The sequence below is a fragment of the Rhyacophila brunnea genome, unplaced genomic scaffold, assembly GCF_057557595.1.
Source record: "Rhyacophila brunnea isolate RB1 unplaced genomic scaffold, BYU_Rbru_1.0 scaffold_22, whole genome shotgun sequence".
In the NCBI taxonomy this organism is placed as follows: Eukaryota; Metazoa; Arthropoda; class Insecta; order Trichoptera; family Rhyacophilidae; genus Rhyacophila; species Rhyacophila brunnea.
Genome location: NW_028232882.1, coordinates 18,887,157 through 18,910,887, shown reverse-complemented (window position 1 = coordinate 18,910,887; position 23,731 = coordinate 18,887,157). Strand labels below are relative to the sequence as shown.

Below are 23,731 nucleotides of genomic sequence, written 5' to 3'. Positions count from 1 at the left end.
TATACAGTATAATATTATAGTTTAGAATTTTTTCGTTGCCTTGGCAGCAAATTTATTATTTTTAGCCATTTGCAATTCCTTACGTAAACAAACTATTAAACACCATAGTGGCAGTTGTTACTTTAAAAATAAAAACAACAATAAATAATTATATAATTTAGTAATATAAGTTAAAGTGTATAGAAATAAACTAACGGCGTTCCAATAAGCGGTCCTTTTTCTTAAGTGTGTAATATAACAAGATAATTAGGAGTTAGTCGAAGAATCTAGGTTATCACAAGTTTTGTTTTTGTTTTGTTACGCCAAAGAAGTATAACATCTAACGCGCGTACATAAGTACACACAGCGATATTTTTTTTATAAATGATACGTTTAAGTTACTCGTATTTTACTTGTAAAAATCGTAAAATAATATGCTTATTTATTAAGTGTAAAAAGAGTGATAGTTATATAATTAGTATTCTGCAGTGTGTCTAAAAATATTAATAATTTGAAAAGTGTGTCGTGGTGCAAAAAATATTGCGAATTACTGTTCTAATATATCCGAAATAAAGTCGGTTGATAGCTTTTACGAATTTATTTCCCTGCCTGAAGACCTGAGAATATTTCAGCAATTCACTTAGCAAACTAAATTAGTACATATAAATTTGTACTCGATTTCAGCATTTCTCAAATCTTCAAAGTCAGCCGTAAATGTAATATATTATATTACATTTACGGCTGACTTTGAAGATTTGAGAAATTTATTATTGACTATCGTAAAAGTTGGTAAACATTATTTTTTACTACCAAAGCTAAGGTTACAGTATACTTATAGCTTATTTTTTAACACTCCTGTAATGTCACTTTAGGTTATCCGTTCCATTAAACTGAAAATATTTAAGTCATCATTTTTATATTTCAGATATTCCTATAATCATCAATATTACCCTTAATTAAAATGTTATTATTTTCAAACTCGATACCATTGTAGTCCAGAACAATCCAGTAAATAGATATAATTAATATATATTAATAAGATTTCATTTACCTGTCATAAATAATAAATGCACAATGCAAACAGAGCGTCTCATTCTATTACGAATACATTATATGCGACAAAGAGAGACACACTCAATTTTGAGAAAGAGATATGAATGTAATGAGCGAGATCAAAATAGTATTATTAAACTTATTTATTTTGCCAAAATAGGGATTTACCTTTTACCTACAGTAATATTGAAAATCTCGTACGGTAACCCAATGTGAAATCACCGTAACGGACGGAATTTATTATCATCGTAATGGGAAGATTATTAGTGTCAGAATAGAATACACATTCTTTAACCCAAAGATGTTGCAAAGAACCTTATCTTTAAGCAATATTCACTATTAATGTATAAATTAGCAATTTGTCATTACCGATACCTTAATATTATAAACATAATATCTTCATTTCGGCTTTTGGGATTTCGTCCGGCACCCTAAGTGGCATTCGTTAAAATAATTAAGTAAATCACTACATTTTTACTTTATTGCAATCAAATAAGCAATTGTTTTATATATACGTATGACTAAGAATACGACACTTTGATTTTTTTCCGCTTCACTTTAATCTAATATAAAAAAGCTCTGCCCGTATATACATGAAGGTTTTTCATCAACATCCTTGCGTATTGTAGTAACTATTGAAAAAAGCTTTCATTTTACAAAACAAAAACGGCTTTGGAATGGCAGCAAAGCTTACTCTTTGTTTATGCAACAGGCTAACAAATACTTGAAATATGATATACGATATGCGGCAGAGCCTTAAAAAGCTCGTATCGTTTCCGCAGCTTTCGTTGTTTACTGAGCGATTGTTTTAATTGCATAGATAACAAATCGCTACGCAAGCGGAAAATAAATACGAGAAAGCTCGAATAATAAATGTCATGTGATGCTAAATGCATACCTAGTTGAATAATTTTTCGTGTTTGCCTTTACGAATATAATAACATTATTGGTTAGGTACGCATGAGTAAAATGTTTTTTTAATTTGACTTTTCTTCGTTATGTGTTTGTCTTTCATTGTTCCACCACGTAATATTTTTTTGTGGTTTTGTCTATTTTATCTCTTAATTATTTATACTTTCTAATAAACACCAGAATGTATTTAAAATAATAATTAAAAATAGTTAACGTATCCTTTTTATAATTAACTATTTCTTTTATTCAACGAATAATTCAGAATATTTAAGAATGTACCATTCTGATTATTGAACATACATAATTTTGTATTTTTTATTTTAGAATGGTATATTCTTAAATATTGTGAATTATTCGTTGAATAAAAGAAATAGTTAATTATAAAAAGGATACGTTAACTATTTTTAATTATTATTTTAAATACATTCTGGTATTTATTAGAAAGTATAAATAATTAAGAGATAAAATAGACAAAACCACAAAAAAATATTACGTGGTGGAACAATGAAAGACAAACACATAACGAAGAAAAGTCAAATTAAAAAAACATTTTACTCATGCGTACCTAACCAATAATGTTATTATATTCGTAAAGGCAAAAAGTAGTTTGATTAACGTACTCACACGGCAAGCGATAGACATTTTTTTAAATCTCAATCAATACATGTAATTTTTCTTAGTATTAATTAAAATTAAAATAATATATAATATCGTCGCCCTAAAAGCAAAAGGGCATTTGTGAAAAAATGGAATATTGAGAAAAATGCATTTTAAGTTTTTTTTGTTAGTGAAAATTTTAATATTTTGAAATGAAATTACTCAAGATTGATTTTTTTGAAGATTCTTGTCACAAGGGCCCTTTTTTCTACAACAAAATCTTTTTTTCTGTACAAAAGCTTTTACATATTTTAAAATAATTACACATAGTACCCTTTTCCTATATCTTTATAACCACTGCACATAGGATCGCAAAATTGTTTACTTGTTACGTTTTTATTATACGTTAATTGTGTTTTCTTGGGCTCTACAAATGCCATTTTGCCTATAATGTAGAGAAAAAAATACGAAATGTCACAAGTGCACTTTTGCTTTTGAGGCGAAAATATGTAGTATTGATTCAAATTAATTTAATCATAATCAAGATTGGATTCATCCACTTCAAAGAGACATTTTCAACTCATACAAAATCAGGTCTTTAAAATTACAATTAGAATTTTCGCAAAAAATTCAATTGCCATTATTTGAGAACAAGGTTTTTTAAGTTGTTTCCACTAAGTAAAGTAAAATAAAAAACTTTTTTTTTCTTTATTAGTAAGGTTCAGTAAAGGAAAGAAAATATTTTGAATAATTTAAAAAAATAAAGTACCTACCCACAAAAATACTGTCATCAAAATAAATAATCGTTTACAATATGGAATGTTACTTTACTGCCGGGAGCAGTTTAAGCACTCTATTAAACGCGAATAATAATGATAATCATCATCATCATCATCAAAGCACTCTCCGCCACCCCTCACCCCCACCCAACCCCCTTCCTTATATCAGGGCGCCGAGACACGCGTAATCACCGACCAAAGCAGGAACCAGAATGCATCAAGCTTAAAAAAGAGTGGTATGAGGGGAGGGCTATCACCATGAATAAACACCCCATTTGCAAGACGGGTATCTTCCCGGCGACGGGATCTCAATTTCTTTTTAGTGGAGGGAATTCTTAATACAAAAAATATCTTGAAAAAAGCAGTCTCGTATAAAATATTTTACATTTTTTTGTTTTTTTATTATTATTCACGAGACTGTGATGAAGAAATGAATTACATACTACATAATATTATATTTAAGAAGGCAGTTCTTGAAATTTATTACGCTAATTATATATTGTTTACAAAACTATCTATAAGTACACATAATTTGAAAACATCATATATATAGCCATACTCTGGGCTCAAAAATACTATAAAACAAATTGTGATTTTTTGCCAAATCCAGGATTCACAACATTATAAGCCTGACATATAACCACTCAGCCATTGTAAGTGTTAAATACAGATAGTTTTAATAAACTATTGTTTTTTATTCAGCAAAATAATTATACACAAGATTTGAGAATGTAACATTCTATACATAATTTGAAAACATCTCATGCATAAAATATTATATTTATTATACACACTATAAAAAATCATTTTGTAGAAAAAAAAAATACGCCACCCGACGGGACTTGAACTTTCATCCGCTAGATTTGCGTCAGTATGCTTTTGCAATTTAGCTACAAGCATCTTAGTTAATTACGACGATTTTAACTAGTAGTAACCTTTTCTACAAAATGATGTATTCTAGTGTGTATACGCATGAGATTTTTTCAAATTATTTATAGAATGTTACATTTGCAAATCTTGTGTATTATTTGCTGAATAAAAAAAAAATGTTTATTAAAACTATCTGTATTTAACACTTACGATGGCTGAGCAGTTATATGTCAGGCTTATAATGATGTGAATCCTAGATACTGGAAAAATCACATTTTGTTTTTTAGTATTTTTGAGCCCAGAGTATGGGTCTGATATGTCTAGAAAGTGGATTATACCATTTTTCTTAAAAATAAAAATCTGTTACAAAAAAACCTCCACTCCGTGGAGGATCATCTTATTTATGTGATTGAACATGGTAAAAAATCTATATTACTCATTCTTTTACACGTGTACTATGAATAAAGAATTTTATTGGTGTTATCGTAATATTATGTTTTTCACAAACTACTAAAAAAATGAAACTTCGTCACGATAAAAATCTTGTTCAGATACTGGTAAGGTGAAGGTGATATTCTTTGACACTTTGTCAGTGTGTGTTTGCCTTTGGTGAGTGTACACGGTGCCTGAAGATGCCGAAAGTCGAAACCCGGATCGCAAAAACGACCTAAATAGAATAGTGCAAAATTTAAATCTATCACAAGATTTGAGAATGTAACATTCCATATATTGAACATACATAATTTGAAAACATATAGATATTAATATAACTACTAAAAAATACGATGCCCAACGGAACTTGAACACCGGATTCGCGCCAGTATGCTTCTCCAATTAAACTACGGGCATCCTACTCAATTATGATAATTTTAATCAGTAGTTCTTACATGAAATGCTTATCAAATTACGTTACAATATTTGCTTTTTGTATATTAAATTGTGGTAGGTAATGCACGTTATTTTTTAAAAATTTTGTGTTTTACGACAAAACGACTGTCATATGTGCATTTTATTTATAAAAAAAAGTCTATAAGCATTATTATTATCATTGTCTCAAATCATAGTCGTAAAGTTTGAACGTCTAGCTTTAATGTAATATGACAGTCAGCAGATTCTACTGGTTTTGGACCTGGATAATAAATATAGATGTGTCTATCGAGAAAAAACTTCGTCGTATATAATGATCTATTACGTTAATTGTATATTTTATATTATATATTACTAAATAGTCAACTGCCGATACAAAAAGGTATATAGATGAATGAAAGGTGGATAGATAAATAATCTTCGATATGCTGACGACATAATGATACTGGTATATAAAACCGATGACCTTTAGTGTTTGCTGGTTAAAGTGAAATAAGAAAAACATACAAACTGAAATCGAAAGGCAGTTCGGGTATGTCAACGGAAAGCGTACTGGTCTACGGAGTCGAAGCCTAGAACAAACGGACAATACGAAGACCAGAAGCTTTTCACATGTTGCTGTATTGGAGTATCACAAAGATATTATGATTTTGGACTGATCAAATTACCAATAAAGAAATTCTAAGACAAATCAATAAGACGATATATCTCATTTAGGGATTGCAATACCGATGAAATATATCAATACCGGTATTTCTTATTGAATACCGGTATTAATACCGGTATTTACCAAAACTTAGAGAAAAAAAGAAGTAGGTACCTATCAATAAATATAACTGAAATACTATTTTTTTGCAATTTACCTACATTTATTTTATTGACCTTTATAAATATGTATAGATGATAATATTTTAGAACTGATAATTTTTACAAAATACTAGTCCGGGTACACGAAAATCTCTCTGAAATACAACGTTTGTTGGATGTACTACTCGTATCAACGTTGGATCAATAGTTATAGAATAATTGGAGACATTTGTCACGAATGTCTTCTTTTTCGAAATATGTTAATTCATCACGACAAGTATATTTGAGGAATTTTGTTTTAATATTATTATGTAACTTTTGTTGGTTTCAGTCAATATATTTGCGTTTTGGCAGCATACAATTTATACACTATATATTTATACAATATAGTAGTAGTAAATACTGAAAAAATAACATAAATCATTTTCGAAATCATAAACGTGTATGCTTTCTTAATACCGAAAATACCGGTATTTCGGATTTTTGGAACCGGTATTTCGGTATCGATAAATAATTGTATACCGGTTTTAAAATACTAGCATTGCAATCCCTAATCTCATTGCTATGAATTATAATTGTATATTAACGCTTCGGTTCGTAAAAAATTCTGAAAATATTTATCTGTAAATAATATCTACGTTTATGTTTACTCGATAAAAATAAATGTTTTAGTTTTTATAGCCTACCACGAGACACAGCAATAATCTCGACGATTTTATGAACCGGAGCCGCGCTCCGGTGCGCTTCATCCATTTCATGCCCTGCTGTTATCAAGTACAGAAAATATGCATACATCTGCCATATTTTCCGCAATGAGAAGTATATTTTACTTATATTGTCGGGTAAAATAGAAAAAATTAGAAGGTGTAGTTTGGCTACCCAGCCTCTGTGTAGTCTCAATTATTGTCTCAAGTGTCTCAATGTCCATGGTGTAGTGATCTGATACAATTCGGCAATACAAGACGGCATCAAACGAAGTAGGTATTATTATTAGTTACATGTAAGTTGTACGTATGCAGTTCATCGTGGGACACTTATTCGTGCGCCGCAGTACGTAAAACATAAGTTCGTATAACATTTTATCAAATGACGAGTTTTTTGTCGAACATTTCACCGTGGAATACATTTGTACGTATTTTATAAAATGCGGCGATAGTTTGCAAATAGTACTGTTCCAATAAGATTAACCTTAACCTAACCTAATCTAGTAAAGACATCTCCACATATTGTAGCATACGTAAAAATATAGTCCACGGTGAAATGTTCAACGAAGATCTCGTCAATTGATTAAATGTTACACGAACTCATGTTTCACGTACTGCGGCGCACGAATAAGTGTCCTGCAGTAAACTGTTTACGTAAAAAATTCCGGATACGATTATTATTATCACAAATAATACTTAACTTGTTAAAAAACATAATTATACTAGTTAAAAATAAAATTTAAAATGGTTCATTATTTACCACATTTTTTGTTTTAGACAATATCTAAATACCATCATAATATTGTATAAAAGCTGATATGGCGACATAAATAAATAAAATCCAGTGTTTTTATTTTTCTTGCATTATAATAATAATATTATTATGAACTTTCAACACAACTTTTATAGATTTATGGCCCACTGTTAGATAAAGTTTCTTTTATCAGTCGCGAACTTCTTTTTTCTTTTGTGTCCTAAAACTTTTCATCGAAACGAGGTTTTTGTACCTACACGATAAGCTACGATAAAGAAAGAACTGTTTTATTCAATTTTAGTTGGAATCTGTTGATTTTCAAAAAGAAACTAAGTCGATCTTTGGTAAGGTATACATAGTGTTTAATCTCTAGACTTATCTCCAGATGACTGAGGATTGTGACTCAGATAATTTTAACGTCTTTATAATTTACATCATTTAAAAATAGATTAAAGATTCGCGTCTATGGGCCCATATGCGCTGACAGCTAAGCTATGTATGTCTTATCTAATTGTGACGAAATTAACTAGCAGTTCTTACAATTCTCACTGAAGTACTTTCTGAATTGCGTTATTGTTTTAACAATCGGCTTTTATGATTTGAATCAAAGTAATAACAATTTACCCTAATTACTAAGCGATGGCAAGATTTCTCCAAAGTTTTGTGATAACGTACTTGCACTTGTTAATAATATATTTTATTATATATAACTATTTTTTTATTCAAAAATATTTCACAAGATTTAAAAATGTAAGATTTTTTCTTGAACACACATACCTAATTGAAACAAAATAATAGTACCTACACAAAATAAAGAAAAAGGCTAATTTTAAAATCAATGAAGTAGAGTAAATAGACAACTGTAAGCGGCATTTTACTTCCAGTTTACCTCACCACTTCTCCAATACTATCTGATCACTTTACATACTCATGTTGAATGAATGCATGTACGCTTTTCGACAATATTTGGATCTAGGCGAACCTGATCAATTCCGTATCCGGAAATTTGTACGGAAACAGTTCACCGCAGGACATTTATTCATGCGCCGCAATACGTGAGTTCGTGTAACATTTAATCAAATGACGAGTTCTTCGTTGACCATTTCACCGTGGAGTATATTTATACGTATGCTACAACATGTTGCGAATTCTACGAGATATCTTTACTAGGTTAGGTTAGGTTAGGGTTAATCTATTTAGAACAGTACTATTTGCAAACTTTCGCCGCATTTTGTAAACAAATGTATTCCGCGGTAAAATTTTCAACGAAGAACTCGTCGTTTGATAAAATGTTATACGAACTCATGTTTCACGCACTGCGGTGCACGAATAAGTATCCCACGATGAACTGCATACATACAACATACATGTAACCGATCAATTCACTACTCACACTCATTCAAAGACAGATACCTATTTCAATTTTATTATTAATATAGACCGAACGATAAATTTAGTTAATACTGATGCAATGAGCAAAGAAAACGCCTGCATCTATGACGATGACGTATTTATAATTATTGATTTAACTTACTCTGTGATCATAATCATGCATTTAAATCATACAATATGTAAAAATGTATTTGAATATTATGCACGTTTAACTTTCGGATATCTTAGCTATTTATAAAGTAATAATGTTTTAAGAAAACTATTTAAATTTACACCCGCGGTGGCGGCGCGGCTTAAGCATTGGACTATAACGCCGTGGGTCCCAGTTTTGAATCCTGTGTCTGGCAAGTACACATATTGTTTTCCAATTTGTGTCTGTCAGGGTATGGACCTAATAGGTTGAGCAAGTGGCTGACATCCATTTCTCGTAAAAAACAAAATATGTTAATACAAACCCCTACTCTGTGGAGGCCCATATGATCCTATTAGGATCGGACATGATCGAAAGAAGAAAAGAAAACTATTTAAATTTAATTTTTATTTTCCAAGCTTTACTTAGGCATAGAAGTCTTACGAAAACATACCTTCAAAATACAGTACCATTCTTTATCAAGGGTAATCCATTTCACGGTGATATTCCCAGCCTAGTGTCAATTTATCAGCTTAGAAACCGATATGACATCCCATCCTTTTGTCTGTCTATGGGTTTCTTTTATGATAATTCCACATTATTGAAATTTCTATACTACTTTGCGTTAAACATAATTTTTTCGATTACTCTTTCATTTAGGTAAGATGTATCACAATATGCATACATATTACATAAGCACTGGTAATACACATTGCCCAAGATATATAATATTATTATACATATTATATCAGTGGAGAGATGTGGATGTTTACTGTTAAGATCCAACTTAAATAGTACACACTAAACTTTATCCGTCAAACGTATTTGTTTTCATTGAACTAAACTATAATGTGTAGATAGTGTTTGTTGGTTGTTAAAACTCAATTGAACCCTGCCTAATCTGAGCCACAGTAGATACTAGTCAAAAAATATTCGTTTATCTATAAAATATCTAAAATTATCACATTAAACCAGACATATTTTTAGATATTTTATGGATATAAGAATATTTTTTATCGATTATGGTTTTGTTTAGGCAGGGCTTAATGAATTTAAAAAAACTAACTAATATTTGTAATATGTATTTTTAATTCAACGAAAACAAATAAGTATGACTGAAAAAGTATGTACTGTTAAGTACAGTTAAAACAAAATATGTATGACTGACAAAGTTTATTGTGCACTATTTACGTCAAATCTTAGCAGACTACCTCCACCCGTCACCACTAATATATTATTATGTGTGTGTGTGTATGTGGGTAATCAATGAGTACAATTTGAGCGGTATTGACAATTTTTTTAGGTCAGCTAAGCAAACAATTGCATCATTACTGTTGCCTTTGAAACAATTGTCTTTAAACCTACTTTGTGGCATGCATTTGAAAACTCCTGCATTGTTTATAATACTACGGCTTGTAGATATCTACATACTGCGGCCGTTGCACGCTGCGTTCGAACAGATTATTTAGCCCATCAACACTGCGGCATCAAAATTATTTCAATTTCAGGTTACAATCATCGGCTCACCTAACACTTGCACGTATGTACCGGTCATTAAGTACGCTAATCAAAATTGTAGTTTAAATACTTTAATAATAAATTAGAGTGCAGTTGGAAATCAGAAAGCCTTTACCACTAAACGGAGCCTAAATATTTAACAGTAAAGATAAAAAAAGACTAATTTATTCTTCTTCTTGTACTATCCTACTATCCTCATCAAGAAGTTATCTTTCTTTTCTACTACCTACCTATAACAGTTCGATGAAGCTTAATATTACGCCACAAAATGCAGCGTCTTCACATGCAACGTTTACCATTGATTTTTTTTTGGATCATTACTCGGGAATGCCACAGTTTGTGTCTTCTCATAATATGGAAAAGTTTCTGTAGTTTTCTTGTTTTGATACTACACATAACTTTTCAGTCTTTTCTCATAAAAAAAATATTATACGTAGAAATTAAGGTCGACTATAGGAAGGCTAGAGCACTGAATTGAGAGCTAAGATGGTAGTGCTACTTATTGATTATTTTTGAATGTAAAGAAGGACCGGACCTACTTTGTTCGCCATAAATGAAAATTTTCGATTGTATCTTTCGTTCAAATCAAATGTAATTACCATGCATTTCAATATATAAAACTACTGTATAACACTAATCAACAGGATAATTAGCTCTACGATCGTTATTTATAGTTTGATTTCATGGCCTCAATATTATAGTCGGTTTTGATAGAACCTATAAATCACCGAACTATAATTTATTTATATATATATATATATATATATATATATATATAGATATCTCTTCTCGTTCTAAGTTGATCTTACGCGACGGCACACCAGGTATTTGTTGAACATTTTGTAATTGTTGATCTACCCTGATTTGTTGCTCCATTGCCAAAGATGACATACGAAATTGATCCATTTGGAGCAACAAAAGTCTCGATCTATTAATAGAAGCCCCGCCCATTTTCCCCTCCCATATACATTTTACTCTTTTAGCTTCTGTTGATCCAATTTGAATGAACCAATCAGAGGGCTTCTTGTTCGGCATTGGTTTGAATGCATGTGACGCATTTGTTTACTCCTAAAAGATTCGTTCAAGAACATTTTTATGATTTGCACTCTAATGAAATCAATACAACCGCGCAACTAATAAATAGATATTTGCGATTGCAATTTTCAAGAGAATCTTCGCTGAGATTTATTCTATCAGGGGTCATCCATATATTATGTCACGCTCTAGAAGGGGTCTAATTTATTATAATGTGATGATTTCTGACGAATGTGGCGGGGGAGGACATAATAAAAACAGAGTGGTAAAGGTTGTGACGATAGGCGGGGGGGGGGGGGTGCTAAAATAGCTAAAATCATGTGACGTCGTATATGAACGGCCCCTTACAGTTTACTTGATAATTTGACTTGGTAATTGTTCTAAGAATAAATGGGAAAGGCTGATGTGGGTTGACACCAGTAGCGAAGGGCGGAGGTAGGCTGTAAAAATCCGACATAAATAGGACATATTATATTAACTAATAATTGTTCTAAATATAAATAAAGTAGACTGATGTAGGTTGACACCAGTAGAGAATGGTGGAAGTAGGCTGTTAAAATTAGCCACAAATAGTGCACACTCAATTTTGTTAACTAATAATAAATTGTTCTTAATACAAATACGGTAGACTGATGTGGATTGACAACAGTAGCTAAGGGTGGAGGTAGGCTGTTAAAATCCACCGTAAATATTGCACACCGGTAGCGATGGGTCGAGGTAGGCTGTTAAAATCCACCATAAAGAGTGCACACCAATAGCGATGGGTGGAGGTAGGCTGTCAAAATCCACCATAAATAGTGCACACAATTTTTTTTTAACTAATAATTTTTCTAAATATAAATAGGTAACAAACTGTTTTGAATGTAAATAGGGTAGATTGATATGGGTGGACAACAGTAGCAAAGGGCGGAGAAAGGCTGTTAATATCCGCCATAAATAGCGCATATTAACTTTTCCAAAACTAATAATTGTTAGTAATGGTGTAGCGATGGTTTCAGGTAGGCTGTTAAAATCCACCATAAATAGTGCACACTGGTAGCGATGGGTCGAGGTAGGCTGTTAAAATCCGCCATGAATAGTGTACACTAAAGTCTGTTAAACTAATTGTTCTAAATATGAATAGGGTAGACTGATGTAGGTCGACATCAGTTGCGAAGGGTGGAGGTAGGCTGTTATTATCCACCATAAATAGCAAACATTAAATATTGTTGAAGTAATTGTTCTAAATATGAATAGAGTAGACTGATATGAGTTGACACTAGAAGCGAAGGGTGGAGGTGGGCTGTTAAAATCAGCCATGAATGGTGCACACTAAATTCTGTTAAACTAATTGTTCTAAATATGAATAGGGTAGACTGATGTAGGTCGACACCTGTCACAAAGGGTGGAGGTAGGCTGTTATTATCCTCCATAAACAGCACAATTAAATATTGTTAAAGTAATTGTTCTAAATATGAAAAGGGTAGACTGATATGAGTTGACAGCAGTAGCGAAGGGTGAAAGTAGGCTGTCAAAATCCACCATAAACAGTGCACACCAATAGCGATGGGTGGAGGTAGGCTGTCAAAATCCGCCATAAATAAATAGTGCACACAATCTTTTTTTAACTAATAATTTTTCTAAATATAAATAGGTAATAAATTGTTTTAAATGTAAATAGGGTAGATTGATATGGGTGGACAACAGTAGCAAAGGGTGGAGAAAGGCTGTTAATATCCGCCATAAATAGCGCATATTAACTTTTCCTAAACTAATAATTGTTAGTTATAATGTAGCGAAGGTTTGAGGTAGGCTGTTAAAATCCACCATAAATAGTGCACACCGGTGGCGATGGGTCGAGATAGGCTGTTAAAATCCGCCATAAATATAGTACACTAAAATCTGTTAAACTAATTGTTCTAAATATGAATAGGGTAGACTGATGTAGGTCGACACCAATCGCGAAGGGTGGAGGTAGGCTGTTATTATCCGCCATAAATAGCACACATTAAATATTGTTAAAGCAATTGTTCTAAATATGAATAGAGTAGACTGATATGAGTTGACACTAGAAGTGAAGGGTGGTGGTGGGCTGTTAAAATCAGCCATAAATAGTGCACACTAAATTATGTTAAACTAATTGTTCTAAATATGAGATAGACTGATGTAGGTCGACACCTGTCACAAAGGGTGGAGGTAGGCTGTTATTATCCTCCATAAACAGCACAATTAAATATTGTTAAAGTAATTGTTCTAAATATGAATAGGGTAGACTAATATGAGTTGACAGCAGTAGCGAAGGGTGAAGGTAGGCTGTTAAAATCCGCCATAAATAGTGCATACTAACTTCTGTTAAACTAATTGTTCTGAAATATACCCTATAAATATAAATACCCTATAAATAGTGTAGACTGATGTGGGTTGACACCAATAGCGAAAGGTGAAGGTAGGTTGTTAAAATCCACCAGAAATAGTGCACATTAAATTTTGTTAAACTAATCGTTCTAAATATAAATAGGGTAGACTGATGTTGGTGGACACGAGTAGCAAAGGGTGGAGGTAGGCTGTTAAAATCCTCCGTAAACAGTGCACACCAGTAGCGATGTGTGGTGGTAGGCTGTTAAAATCTGCCATAAATAGTGCACACTAAATTCTGTTAAACTAATTGTTCTAAATATAAATAAGGTATATGAATGTGGGTTGACACCAGTAGCAGAGGGTGGAGGTAGGCCGTTAAATCCACCCTGAATAGTACACACTAAATTTTGTTAAACTAATTCTTCCAAATATGAATAGGGTAGACTGATATGAGTTGACACCAGAAGCGAAGGGTGGAAGTAGGCTGTTAATTCCGTCATAAATAGTGCACACTAACTTTTGTGAAACTAATTGTTCTGAATATAAATAGCCTAGACTGATGTAGGTTGACACCAGTAGCGAAAGGTGGAGGTAAGCTGTTAAAATCCACCAGAAATAGTACACATTAAATTCTGTTAAACTAATTGTTCTAAATATGAATAGGGTAGACTGATGTTGGTCGACACCAGTCGCAAAGGGTGGAGATAGGCTGTTATTATCCGCCATAAATAGCACACATTAAATATTGTTAAAGTTATTGTTCTAAATATGAATAGGGTAGACTGATATGAGTTGACACCAGAAGCGAAGCGTAGAGGTAGGCTGTTAAAATCCACCAGAAATAGTGCACAATAAATTTTGTTAAACTAATTGTTCTAAATATAAATAGGGTAGACTGATGTTGGTGGACACCAGTCGGGAAGGGTGGAGGTAGGCTGTTGAAATCCACCGTAAATATTGCACACCAGTATTGATGTGTGGTGGTAGGCTGTTAAAATCAGCCATAAATAGTGCACACTAAATTCTGTTAAACTAATTATTCTAAATATTTATAGGGTAGACTGATGTAGGTCGACACCAGTCGGGAAGGGTGGAGGTAGGCTGTTATTATCCGCCATAAAGAGCACAATTAAATATTGTTTAAGTAATTGTTCTAAATATGAATAGGGTAGACTGATATGAGTTGACAGCAGTAGCGAATTGTGAAAATTGGCTATTAAAATCCGCCATAAATAGTGCACACTAACTTCTGTTAAACTAATTGTTCTGAAATATACCCTATAAATATAAATACCTTATAAATAGGGTAGACTGATGTAGGTTGACACCAATAGCGAAGGGTGAATGTAGGCTGTAAAATTCACCAGAAATAGCGCATATTAACTTTTCCTAAACTAATAATTGTTAGTTATAGTGTAGCGAAGGTTTGAGGTAGGCTGTTAAAATCCACCATAAATAGTGCACACCGGTAGCGATGGGTCGAGATAGGCTGTTAAATCCGCCATAAATATAGTACACTTAAATCTGTTAAACTAATTGTTCTAAATATGAATAGAGTAGACTGATGTAAGGTGGAGGTGGGCTGTTAAGTTTAGACATAAATAGTACACAATAAACTTTGTCAGTCATGCTTATTTGTATTAATTGAACAAATAATACAAATTGCACATAGTGATGGTAAGTTTTTAAAATTCAATTAAACCATGCATATACCAAACCATAATTGGAGGTAGGCTTTAAAGATTTGAAAAAATAATGCACACTTTGTCAGTCATTTTTATTTGTTTTCATTGAACCAAGAATACAAATAATTACAGATGGTACCTACCTTTTGGTTAGTTTTTAAAAATCAAATAAACCCTGCCTAAACCAAAACATAATAGATAATAGTAAAAAATACTCGTCATATGGACAGTGTGGTAAAAGGTTGTGACAATGGGGGAAGGGGGCTAAAAAATAGCCCCAATCATGTGATATCATAGGATGGACGGCCCTTTAAGAGCTGTAAAAATATCCCGATCACTTGATAATAATTTTGTAAAAATAATTGTATCTAAGTACTACTTAAATATAAATAGGGGAGCGTGATGTGGGTTGACACTAGTAGCGAAGGGTGGAGATAGGCTGTTAAGATCAGCCATAAATAGTGCACATTAAACTTTGTTAGTCATACGTATTTGTTTTCATTGAACTAAGACTACAAAGTGTAGATAGTGTTTGTTACTTTTTATTATCTTTTCTGTGGTTTTTAATATTCAATACATTCCATACAAATTATTACGTATTACAGAACAACTCCAATGGTACTGTTCGGTTATACGGAATACAGCGGAAAACGCATTTTGAAAATAGCCGATAAACTGGATTATTTGTTAGGTTAACCTTAATTAACCTAACAACTAACCTTTAATATTACATTATTGTAATGAATCTGTGATCTACCTACATTGACACAGAAACTTAAACATGTGAGCTAGAATAGATTGGTTCTAAACAGGCGATATGTACCGATTCTGTATTCAACGTAAACAAACATGTATGACTGAAAAACTGCAGTATTTTTGTCGGATAGCCCATAGCATACTTAAACTATTATGGTTTGGTTTTGGCAGGGTTTAATTGAATTTTAAAATCTGACCAGCACCATCTGCAATTTGTATTCTTAGTTAAATAATTAAAACAAATACGTTTGACTGACAAAGTTTACTGTGCACTATTTATGTCAACTCTTAAAGCCTACCTCTACCCCTCGCCACTATAATACACCCATGGTAGCTGACTTGGTAGAGTGGTTGTATGTAAAAAATGGGTTCAATTCCGTGACTGGACAAAAAATACATTTTGTTTTTTAAATGTGTGTTAATCCAACGTAAAGACCAAGATTGGCTAACAAGTAGTAATATTCATTATTCGTTAAATGTTTGTGGATAATCTCCATTCTGTGCAGCCAATGTGTTCCGGACTGGAGCAATAATGTTAAGTACTAGGTACCTATATAAATAATATGCTGTTTATTAAGAAATACACTCAGTTGTATTATTAATAGTTAAGTAATAATATTTTTTTAATGTCTAAGAGGTTTGTTAAACAATAATTTTTGTGCACATATTAATAGAACTAAGTGAAAGTGGGTAGGAGTAAAAAATAGCCAAAACATTAAATTGTGCTTACAAAGCATTTCTTGTCTACAAAAAGGTCGGCAGTAGGTATAACACCTAATAATTGTTTATGTTTAATGAGTTTTATGACCCATTTATCAAAAATGGTCCGCTTTTATGACAGCTCGGACATTTCAAGGAACCATAAAATTAAAATAAAACCAATGAATCAATCGACACAAAATTTGTATAACTTTATTTATTAGCATTATATTCTTCATCATAAAACATATTATTATTAAGTGGTTGTATACAACATGTTTATGCTTATAACTACAATAATTAAGCAGGTAAACACTTATTAACATATTTTTATTGAAGACAATAGATAAGACCAATAATTAAGAATCCAAGACTCTGTATGTATGATACACAAATTTATAATTTATAATTGTAACTGGACTTAAAAAGGAAATGTTGTTGAAAAATTATCGCATGTAACTAGACTTGCCAAGATGAAAACTGATAAATTTTGTTTATAGGTACTAACTTATTTGTTTTAATCAACATTATTTTTTAGATAGCCGTTAAGAATATAATACTTATTATAATGGTAAAAAACAGCAATTACCTACTTACTACATTGTCATAGAACATAAAATATTATTATAATCAAGCTTTATTTTAATTTGTTTTTGTAAATGTTATTGACATAAGTATTTAACTGCTCCCAGGAGCGTTTATGTAGTGTAGGTTCTTTCTTCAAAACTTCTAAGCATTTTGCTTTTCCTGGATTTTTTTTCTTTAAAATATTTTTTCACAATTTGAATTTCTTCTTCTGTCCATTTCAAGTGTACCTTTTTCCTTCTCTTCGGTACTTTTTCTTCTTCTTCAAAGTCATTGTTTTCACTTGTGTCAGAGATCAGGCGTAGACGTTTTTTTTTATTGAATTAAGTCTACAATTTACAGATGGTGTTGGTTGTTTTTAAAAACAATTAAACCCTACCCAAACCAAATCATAATAGCTTTAGTATAGTTGTTTGATTTAATAAAATACAACATTTTTTTGTAGTAAGTACTTATTCCACTGAGTTTCAAAATGTCCCTCTGAGGCGGACGAAACCGGTCCAAATTTATTTATTAAAGTGGAATAAGTACTACAATTTTTTTTAAAAAACAACAATACAATGCAGTTTTACCATGCATTGACAGTTAACAAAATAAAAGCTTTAGTATACTTTGGGTGATACGAAAAAATTATGCACATTTTTTCATTCATACTTATTTGTTTTCGTTGGATTAAGAAAACATATTACAGATATTGTTGATTAATTTTTTAAATTTATTAAGCTCCGCCTAAACCAACCTATAATAGAAAAAATATTATTCTATCATTAATATTAAAAGTTATTTATGATTTTAATTGCATGATTTTAAATATTTTATAGATATACGAGTATTTTTTGACTATTCTCTATTATGGCTTGGTTTTCGCAGGGCACCTATAACTGAACTTTAAAAACAACTTAACCAACACTATCTGTAAATTTTAGTCTTATTTTAATCAATGAAAACAAATACGTATGACTGACAAAGTTTAGTCTGCACCATTTATGGCGGATCTTAACAGCCTACCTCTGACCTTCGCCACTGCTAGGTAGATACTTCTTAAGTGGAGGGATCGTGTGTTTCATTGACAGTCTGGTGAATAAGTGTGTTTGAGATATTGTTTGAAATAAATAACAATACGTATTTAATTTAATTAATGAATATAATTACTCACCTCATTTTTTTTTCATTATTGCTCAAAGTATCATTATTCATTCATTATTATTGCCATTGGTTTTGAAGTTCGGCGAGGATGTTTCAGCGCCTTGATACGGCGTCATATTTCGAGTTAGAATAATAATCATGTACCTACCTAATAGATCTAATATCTATATTGTCGTTAATTTTCTACAAACACGTATCTCAAAAAACACAACTTTTCAGGAGAGGCAAATAAAAACTTTATTCACTCAGTTTTTAATTCAGAAATAAATTTTCTTCTATGAAATATCCATTTAGAATAGTTACAGATATTTTCCTGAAAAAAAATGTTATGTTTCTTCAATCTATCGCACTATACTTTCGACCGATCAGTCATATTGTCGGAGATACGAGAATGCTTTGCAAATTTACTGTGAGTCATTCCACAATATTACTGCAGTAAACACGTATCTTGACGAGAAAGTGCTTCTGTATAATCATCTGTCGGAGTTCAGTATTCTGTATAGTTACAAACACCTAACTCAGGATACGAGTTTATAATATTTATAAAAGTCTTGTATTGTGATACGAGTTTTTTGCCATTGCTTCAATCTATTAGTTTATAAATAAAGTATGTTTTGAGATAGGTACGTGTTCGTGGAATATGTACGTATTCAAGTTCTGAATTCACTGCATCAAATAACTCAAAACTGAGATACGTGTTTGTAGAAAATTGACGACGATAGTATGTTATTCTAATTATAAAACGCGCGTACGGGAGTTCACCGCGATAAAATAGCATTTGAAAAAAAACAAAAGGGATTTCCCGACCGAATTGCAGATTTCTTGCCGTAACCCTTTGTCTGCTACGATTTATTCCAACGTGTATGTTTCTGAGATTTTTCAAAATAATGTTATTTCTATAATAAAAAACCTTGTGTGTATTCTATATTGATTAAAAAATATAATTTCATCATCATAAGTAGGTACAATAACGTATGATTGTTCGACATGAATATTGTAGGTTAACCGAAATTAAAACACTAATATATTATATTGTAAATAAATAGTAATTACATTATATTTACAATTCCTTGTGTATACTATATTGTTATTTTGAATTGATAATATTTATAAGTAAATACCTATGTCTGACTAAACTAAGTCACCCGCACGCTGTGAATGGCTTTGAACCATGGATTGAGGAAAATAATGATCCTAGCTAATAAAAAATTCTATACATAAGGGTTTTGGCTTTAAACTTGTATAAATAAAATGCTTTTGGGTTTAATATATAGACATAATTTAAAAGTATTTTGGAAATAGTGTAAATAATTATAATTAATTGTTATTCGAGAAATGGATACAGTTAAGAAGGTTCTAATAATTGATAAACTGTAAATTATTCTCATCATTAATGTTTGAGACTTTCATGGTTGTTTTTTTATCGTAATAGATTTTTGGGTTTCCACCGTGTGTACTTCTTCCTTCTTTCCCCGGCGTTTAGGGCTCGTTGTAGATAATGCATGATAATGGCTTCTGCAATGAGCCCGAAACGTCGAGGAAAGAAGGAAGTACACACGGAGGAAACCCAAAGATCTATTACGATATTCTCATCATTGACCGGGTTATCCTTTACTACATTAGTATCAATTGAGCTAGCTATGAATAGATTTTGATGTCCGCTTACAAAACCACTATAAAGTTTAAGCGATACCTATAAAAATTAAAAAAAAAAACATTTTTCAGAATTAGGCTTTGTCTAAAATGAAAACCTGAAAAATGAAAGTGCGGAAATAATTTTTTTATCGTTTTTAGGTAAATTGCACTGCAATACAATTGCAGTGTATTCACGTTCTTTTAATGCTGAAATTTTGGGAGTCCAATGTCACATAGTTTTCGAAATACATACTTCTTAAACGACGGTAGACCAATTTATACTTTAGACCTGAAAGAGTGGATGTCCATTTTAAGTCATTTTTGCTTTGAGCTATAGCAAAAAGACTTGCAAAAGTGCGGAAGTCCAATATACGGAGTTTTAGTCCGAATGCGAGGGAGTATTTTTTTAAAATAGATTAGGAATGCTGAAGTGACACTTGGACTGCATTATTGGCTATCACCCGCCTCGTCGAATATTGTAGTCTGTTGAAGGTTTAAAAATTAAACTACAATCAAATATTATTTGGCTTGGTTACGCAGAGTTTAATTATTTTTTTCAAAACTAACTACCACTATCTGACAATTAATGGAAACAAATTCTTTCGTATGGCTGGCAAAGCTTAGTGTCCACTATTTATGTCGGATTTTAACAGCCTGCCTCCACCCTTTGCCAGTCTCAAACAATATTCTTTCAAGAAGGGCATCCCTTATTCGGGAAGTGAGGGAAAAACTTAATAAAGGTAAGTTATCGCCAAGAATTCCTACATTTTCAATCATTCGTTTATTATCATGTTCCTAACTTTTGTTTACAGATAATGCTAATACTAATAACCAACCTAAAAAAATGGTGTAATATTTCATGAACTAATCAATAAGGATGGTTTACTATGTTATACAAGTTTGATTAATCAAGGCTTGATTCTATATTATATAATATCATACACCTTTGTCTTTCTATAGTGGTGAATGGTGAATTTAATTTGTAGCTAGCATCTCAACTTCGATGCAGACTAGCGATTTGAATGACAAGACTACATTGCTCATTGCAATGATACTGAAAAGAATTATCAGATTCTACGTAGTCCGAACTTATATTTATTTTTTTGTTTTATAATACTAAAGCTTGTTTTTACGTCTACTGATAACTTGCACTTACAGAAAATCTTTCTTCTTTGACACCATCTCTCAAAATTACTAATGGATTACTATGCTTAATTCAAATGAACATGAATCGATGGATTTATAAAAGTGTTTGCCAATACCACTGCTAAGCAATAGTTAAAGTTTCTACAAAAGAAAGCTAATAAATTCCCAATAGGTACGTTGATATTGTTCACAGTATTGACGATTTCACACCTCTTGAGTGAAGTATTTTTATTGAATAAAATATTATAATCCGATATCTGATATTATGTCCGTGGAGACAAAACATTTTGGTTGAAAGCACAATACAATAATATGTCCTATACCTAAACTTTATAATGCAAAAAATTTCTGCAAATCAAAATAAATCAAATTTATACAATATTACACAAGTGTTTTGTTATTTTTTATTATTTTTATATTTGCATTGTGTGTAATGGCTTAAAATATACCTATGATGATTATTATTACAAAAATATAATTTTAATTGATATTATTTTATCGTTTTATTACATATTCAAAAGCCCAAGTCTTAGTATAGAAATTATACAAAAGACAACTTAGAGCAGCTGAAGATAATTTCCCAATTATGAATTAAATAATTAAAAAAAGTCTAACCTTGAATGGCCTTTACAATTTACTAATTTAGCAAAATAATCAGAGATATCTGAAAAGTTTCATTTGTAGACATTAGACTGATTTTTTTGTTTTGTTGATTGATTTGTTTTTGGTTAAAACTGCTCTCCTGGAAAATATTGAATATGTGATTTCCAGACTTTCAGCTCTAATTTACAGTTACATTATGTATCATAATATGCATATAATTTTCTAACGTAAATGAAACGCGCATATTTATAAAGTATGTATGTGTTACTTTGTAAACGAAATACAGTAGGTAGCTAAAATAAATAACATTTTTGCTCCAAACTGCAACACATTGGGCTAAACAGAATAGAGATTTCATTAACAGACCTTTTACGAAGAATGGTTTTAACTTGTTAGCCATTCGCCCAACCCATTTTGTATTTTCGTTGTATTAACAAACATTTAAATTGATTGGGTCCACTTTTTGATAGACAATCGCTCCAACAACTCGGGGTCACCAAAACACCAAACACAATCACTGCTGAACTTTTAATTACCCTTTAATTATCACATTGAAATAACACGTTAATTATATAAATATACCTACCCTAAATAACTGGATAACTGCATTTATTTAATTCATTTTGGATATAATTGACGTTTTAAACTTTATAGAAAGGTACGTACTATATGTACAACTTAAACATATTCTGATAATACACCGGTGGCGAAGAGTGGAAGTATACTGTTAAGATCCGACATAAATAGTTAAGACTAAACTTTGCCAGTCAAACGTATTTGTATTCATTGAACTAAAACAACGTGTAGACAGTGTTGGTTAGTTTTTAAAATTTAATTAAACCCTACCTAATCCAAGCCATAGTAGGTTTTAGTAGAAAATATTAGTTTATCCATAAGACATATAAAATTAAACCATACATAATTTTAGATACTTACCTATTTTATAGATAGAAGAATATTTTTTTATCGATTATGGTTTAGTTTAGGCAGGGTGTAATGAATTAAACCTGATTGAAATGAACTAACAAGCACCATCTGTTCCTAATATGTATTCTGAATTCTACGAAAACAAATAGTAAATATGACTGAAAATGTGTGCAATATTTTTGTCGGATCTCCCATAGCATACTTAAACTATTATGGTTTCATTTAGGCAGGGTCTCATTGAAATTTAAAATCTAACCACCTCCATCTGCAAATTGTATTCTTAGTTAAATTTTTAAAACAGATAAGTTTCACTGACAAATTTTACTGTGCATTATTTACGTTGAATCTTAACAACCTACCTCCACTCTTCGCACTAGTGTCAACCCATATAGGCCTACCCTATTTATATTTAGAACAATTAGTTTAACAATATTCAGTGTGTACTATTTATGGTGGATGTTAATAGCTTACCTCCACACTTCGGTACTGACATCAACCATCATGAGTCTACCTAATTTATATTTAGAACAATTAGGTTAACAACATTTAGTGTGCACTATTTATAGCGGATTTTAACAGCATACCTCCACCCTTCGCTACTGGTGTCAAACCACTTCAGTCAACCCTATTTCTTCTTCTTATTCCACCCTGGCATGTCCCAACATTGGGGCATAGGGCAAGCACAAGTTCGCGCCACTTCCCTATTTATATTTAGAATAATCAGTTTAACAAAATTTAGTGTGCATTATTTATGGAGGATATTAGTAGCATTCCTACACCCATCGATACTAGTGTGCACTATTTATGATGGATTT

At 31.5% G+C, this 23,731-nt stretch overlaps 1 protein-coding gene across 1 annotated transcript in view; it reads right to left on the bottom strand.

Annotated features, from left to right (window-relative positions):
• Nucleotides 1–17,733, bottom strand: part of stg1 (stargazin-like protein) — a 148,746-nt gene extending 131,013 nt beyond the window's left edge. Inside the window, exon 1 of the mRNA XM_085949916.1 lies at nt 17,690–17,733. Coding sequence (XP_085806042.1) covers nt 17,690–17,733 — 44 coding nt within the window. The remainder of the gene's footprint in view (nt 1–17,689) is intronic.
• Between the last annotated feature and the right edge of the window lie 5,998 nt (nt 17,734–23,731).